The following is a 6,000-nucleotide window of genomic DNA, read 5'->3' as shown; positions in this document are numbered from 1 at the left end:
AAGCATACACAGACTTTTACCAAATAATACCCTGTCAATCTCTATTCTTACTATATTGGGAAAAGATTGGATGAGTTCTAAACAGTGTCCAAAATAGCTGTACCATTTTACATTCCCATCAACAATTTCATTGTTATTTTAATTTGCATTTCTTTAATTAATTGACCATATTTTTTTGTAATTTTTAAAATGTTTTTATTTATTTTTGAGAGAGAGAGAGAGAGAGTGTGAGCAGGGGAAGGTCAGAGAGATAAGGAGTCACAGAATCTGAAGCAAGCTCCAGGCTCTGAGCTGTCAGCACAAAGCCTGACGCAGGGCTTGAACCCACGAACCGTGAGATCCTGACCTGAGCCGAAGTCGTACGCTTAACCGCTGGAGCCACCCAGGCGCCCCATTAATTGCCCATATTAATTCACTCAGCTAGTATTTATTCAGCCATTAAGTGGCAGGCTGTCACAGGCACTAGGGATACGGCCCCAAATAAGGCAGGCGAAATTGTCTACAGCTTTCTAGATTTTATATTTAATTTTATTATTACTCTCCAAGGAGGGGAAGGGGCAGAGATGGGGACAAAGGATCTGAACCAGGCTCCAGACTGAGAGCAGAGAGTAGATCACGGCTCCAACTCAGGAACTGTGAGATCATGACGTGAACCAATATCAAAAGTTGAATGCTTAACTGACTGAACCACCTAGGAGGCCCCCTATTGCTTGTATTTTAATAATAATATTAAAATACAAATAAATTCATAAATAGCATGCTTGATAGTAGAAAGTGCCATGCAGAAAGAACCGGCTGGAAAAACAACCCCAAAATGTACATATGTGGGGTTAATTTTAACTGTGGTGGTCAGGGAAGGATTCACTGAGAGATGGCATATGAGCAGGAAACCTCTAGGAGGTGGAGACCCATGCCAAGTATCTAGAGAAGAGGGTTCAAATCTGAATGTGCAGCAAGCCCAAAGGCCTGAGGCAGAAGAATGGTCAATAGTATTCAAAGAATAGCGAAAGTCCAGCATGTCTTCAGAATAAGAGAGAAGACAGGTAGACACGGCAGCAGAGTATCCAGTATGGCCTTGTAGACCCGGTTGGCTTTTAGTTAGTGTGAAGTAATTGGAAGCGCTAAGTATGTGTAAAATGGAATAAAAGTGAGTGATCTGCTTGGACAGATTTGGGGGGATAAACTTTGCAAGGAAACTCTTAACCAAAAGTAGTTTTGTAACTCTTCAAAGTTAAAGATTATGGCTAAAACCAGTAGAGATCTGGGGCTTAGCTTGTCGCACTAAGATTAGTCGCTATCTGTTGCTGTAACATTCACAGCCTCTGGCCTGAGCATCATTAGTCAAGGAAGAACTCCCTGGGTAATAAATCGTACATTTATGGCTGAAGATTGTGATTTAAGGACACGAGAAGACACCGATGAGGAAATCCCGAGTACTACCCACAACTACACGAGCGAAGCTGGCGCCATTGTCGCCCTCGAGGCGCCCCGAGGAGCAAAGAAAGGGCGCTCGAAGGGCCGCCTCGTTCTCGAGATGGACACAAAAGAGACACAATACCCTTTGCAGACGTCCTTTCGGGCGACAGGCTTCGGGGCCAGTCGCGCAGGGCGAGCCAGGATTTTCAAAAGGACCGCGCCAATGGCGGGCCAGGAGCACAGCGCTGCCCCAGCCGGGGGCGCCGGAAGAATGACGTAGAAAAGCGTCGCGCGGAGACTGACGCAGGGCGTAGACCGCGGCGAGCTGCGCCTGTCACAGCCGCGGCTGGTTGCGGAGGAGCCGCGGGCGCCATGGCGGTCCTGCTGGAGACCACTTTGGGCGACGTCGTCATCGATCTGTATACCGAGGAGCGGCCGCGCGGTGAGGCCCGGGCCCCGCTCACGTTTAGCCGGGGCCGCGAGCTCCTTTCCCCACTGTCCCTTCGCTGCCCGGTCCCCTTGACCGGGTTCGAGCTTCTGGCTTCCTGGCGTCCACGACTGGGCTGTTTGACTCGCGCGCGGGCCGTGGTTGGAAAAGTTTTTGTGAGGAGCGGCCTTTCTCTCGTCTCTGGTGCTGGCCAATCGGGTGGCGGGGGCTTGTGGCATTAAATGCCCGTGTGTGTGCGTACGTGCAGGCTGCATATACCATGCCTCTAGGTTTTGTGTCTAGTACTGCGCTTTCCTTGTGAGAGGAACACAACCAGTATTCCTTGGAGTGTAACCACTGATGGAAGTAGGAGGGATGTGTTTGGAGCAGTGAGTGTGGGCATCCAGCGCGGGCGGAGGAAGGGCTGTCCGGAGGTGTGCACGGTGTGCCATAGCAAACGCTCATTGATCGCCTGTTGTGTAGACTGTGCCAAGCTCTGGGATCGGCGTCTTGTCCTTGAGGGTCTAATTTTCCACTGAGAGAAATAGACGTGGGAGCCCCTTTAAGTGTTGTTAAGTCTTAAAAACCCATTGTAAGCAGTGTAGTTGAAGAATGTGTGAGTTGCCATGGAAACCAGAGGGGAGAGTAATTCTTCCTCTTTGGGGGCGGGGAGAAGCGAAGCTAGCAAAGAAAGAACACTTGAAGTAGCTCTTTCTAAGATGAGTGGGAATGAGGGTTTTTTTTTTTTTGAAGTTTGCTGGGAACTTTCTGGAAACAGCAAGTAGTTTGGCATGGCTTGAAGGAATGATCTGTGGCATGGAATGGCAGACTTCGTGTCTGCTTGTATAGGTGATATTGGTCGGATCAAGATGTGAATAGTATTGTGTGCTCTACTGATGAGGGTCTTGGAAGGTTTTAAAATCCGGATCCAGGCACTGGCAAACTTGTTTTAGGAAGATAACAGGCAGGGTGGAGGATGTTTCAGAGCAGGGAGAAGCTGGAGGCCACAGAGGTTAGTAACAGTTAGGATCCTCCCCCTGGAATGCGGAGTCTATCGAAGAGGATGAAACTAGCCAGAGTAGGTACAGTAAGGGCTTTCCTGCCGAGTCACAGCGTACCCGCAGTTGTGCCCCCCGCCCCCGCCCACGGCACTAAGCGCTGGAACGTGCGTCCTTACCGATCATCCATCCATGCCTTTTCCGTACTGTTGCCTCTACCCCGCATTTCTCTCCACTGCTGTCCTGTTCCCGACTTCCGGCTTACTATTCATTCCTGGGATCAAGCCTGGTTTCTTCTGTGAAGCTCTCCCATGTCCCTAAGCAGAGTTAGATCTGTTTTTTTTTCTGCTCTGAGATCTTTTTAAAAAACATGGAACATTTTGTTATATTGTTTACCTGTTATCCTGTAACTGCTTGCAAATCTTGTCTCCTCTCAAGAATGTAAACTCCAGGAGAGCAGGGACTGTGCCTTCCTTATCTTTCTATCCCTAAGCACTTGGTGCAATGCCAGCCACTTTGCACACACTGAAGGCTCATTTAGTGACTAATGTACATAGCGTTTATTAGGATTCTCTGTGCGGACGATAGAAACTCAAGGTTTGCGTAAATAAAGAAAAAAATTGATTGCCTCTTGTTACTGGGGTAAGCTTGGCTTTAAAGATGGTGGGATCCAGGGGTTCAAATGATGTTATTATAGGGAATTGTGTTTTTCATCTCTTGGTTTTGCTTTCCTTTGAGTTTGTTTCTTCATGTGGGCAGCACCTAGCAGATGAGTGGGGCGCGCCTTTCCCCAAGGTTGTTAGGAACTACAGAGGGAGCAGGGTTAGCCCAGCTAGTGAACACAGACACAATACACAAGCAGCCATTCCGCAATGGTAGTTTGGAACACTAAAAACACAGGCTCACTCCATTTGTATATATTTGCAAGCACATGATTGGATATTTACTTACGTGTATAACTATTTATCGATTTATATAGTAAACCTCTCCAGGCTTATTTTCCTTCCTCCTTCCCTCTCAACCTTTCTTCTGTTTCTTTCAATTTTTTTACTTTTTATTATAGAAAACTTGAAACATAAACAGAAGTAGAAAGAGTCATGTGAATGAACCTTCATGTGCCAATGACCAGCTATAATGAAGAGTCGTATTGTTTCATTTGTACTGGGTTTTTTGTAACAAATCCATTACATGGGCTTTATTTAATCTGTAATTACTTTATTTTGTATTTCTATTTTTTTAATGTTGATTTATTTTTGAGAGAGAAACAGAGCATGAGCAGGGGAGGGGTAGAGAGAGAGAGGGGGGAGACACAGAATCCAAAACAGGCTCTGGGCTCCGAGCGGTCAGCACAGGGCTGGACATGAGGCTCAACTGGGGAACAGCGAGATCATAACCTGAGCTGAAGTCAGACATAACTGACTGAGCTCTCAGGCGCCCCTCATTTTGTATTTCTAAAAAAATTATTTAAAAACATAACCCCAAATCATTATCATATCTGAAAAAATTAGCAATAATGTTTTAGTTTCATTCATATTTTATTATTGTCTCATAAAGGTCTTAAAAATATTTGGTAATTTTGGGGCATCTGGGTGGCTCAGTCAGTTAAATGTCCAACTGTGGCTCAGGTCATGATCCTACTGCTTGTGGGTTGGAGCCCCGCATTGGGTTCTGTGCTGACAGCTTACAGCTCGGAGCCTAAAGAGGGCTTCAAAGTCTGTCTCCATCTCTCTGCCCCTATTCCATCAAGTTAGCTCTCTCTTTCTCTTTGTCTGTCTTTCTCTCAAATATAAATAAAACCATTAAAATTTTTTTATTTTACTATTTGGTCATTTAAATAAGGGTCCATACAAGGTCCATTATTATATTGGTTGATACATGTCTTAAATACTTTTAAAAAGAATTTTTAAAGATTTTATTTTTATTTAAAATTTTTTTTAATGTTTATTTTTGAGAGAGAGAGAAACAGAGAGAGAAAGTGGGGGAGGGGCAGAGAGAAGGAGACACAGCATCTGAAGCAGTCTCCGGCCCTGAGCTCTCAGCACAGAGCCCAATGCGGGGCTCTAACTCATGAACCATGAGATCATGACTTTGAGCCAAAGTCGGACACTTAAGTGACTAAGCCACCCAGGTGCCCCTAAAGATTTTATTTTTAAGTAATCTCTACACCCAACGTGGGGCTTGAACTCACAACCCTGAGATCGAGTCTCATACTCTACCGACTGAGCCAGGCAGGCACCCCTTTCTTAAATCTTTTAATTTATAGATTCTCCCCCTTGCCTTAAAAAAATTTTTTTTTTAATTTGAGTTTAGAGATACATGTTACATTAGTTTTAGGTGCAATACAGTGATTCTACTTCTCGATACATTATGCTCTGTTCACCACCCCTCTTGCCTATTTTTAAAAACTTTATATTTTAAGAACAATTTAAGGTTGAGAGTAAAGCTGAGGGAAAGGTATAGAGATTTCCCATATACCTCCTGTCCTCATGTATGCCCTCCCACTTTAAGTATCCTCTACCAGAGTGGTACCTGTGCTGTACGTTTGTATCACATGTGCTATGTAGCACTGTATTTAGCAGTAATCCCAGGAATCTGTTTTTCCTGGAAAAATGATAAAAAACTTGGTATTCAAGACTTTTCAATAGATTAGCCCCATCCTACCCCTTCAGTCTCTCTATGTCTCTTACTCTAGTATTACTGGGGTGTTACAGAACTTAAACTGGTCTTTCGGACCCTTCAGAAAACACTTAAATTTGCACTTCCAGACTTATTCCCAATGTCTTCTCAGCTTGAAATGCTTACTCTGTCTACTCTTTGCCTGTCTAGTTCTTTTAATGCCCACCTTAAACCTCCATGTGGTCTTCTAATTTTCCTGGCCACAAGCAATCTCTCTTTTGAATTCTTGTGGCTTTTTTAAAACCACATTTTACTGTTTTACTGTTTAAGTGACACAGATGGTATTATCGGGTATATCCAGGATTGTTACTATTTTTGTTTGAGTACAAGCACTCTAGACGGCCTCCTGTGTCCTTCTGTCTGGTTTCTAGCTTCGTGTTCTGAGAGCTTGTTCATGTATCTCTCCACAGTTAGACTGTGGACTTGTTGAGGACAGGTACTGTGGTGTCATGGTGTTTGTGACAGTGGTGCCGGGCAGCTGGA

The 6,000-nt window shown here is 44.7% G+C and overlaps 1 protein-coding gene across 1 annotated transcript in view; it reads left to right on the top strand.

The window, feature by feature from the left end:
- Window positions 1-1,727: 1,727 nt before the first annotated feature.
- The window catches only part of PPIL4 (peptidylprolyl isomerase like 4), a 29,714-nt gene continuing 25,441 nt past the window's right edge, over window positions 1,728-6,000 (top strand). The window contains exon 1 of the mRNA XM_029944793.1: window positions 1,728-1,858. Within this exon, the coding sequence (XP_029800653.1) occupies window positions 1,789-1,858 (70 nt within the window). The 5' untranslated portion in view covers window positions 1,728-1,788. The remainder of the gene's footprint in view (window positions 1,859-6,000) is intronic.

This window comes from Suricata suricatta, chromosome 7 (genome assembly GCF_006229205.1).
Source record: "Suricata suricatta isolate VVHF042 chromosome 7, meerkat_22Aug2017_6uvM2_HiC, whole genome shotgun sequence".
NCBI classification, from domain to species: Eukaryota; Metazoa; Chordata; class Mammalia; order Carnivora; family Herpestidae; genus Suricata; species Suricata suricatta.
Note: the sequence above shows the minus strand (reverse complement) of the source record. Positions and strands in the feature narration are given on the sequence as shown.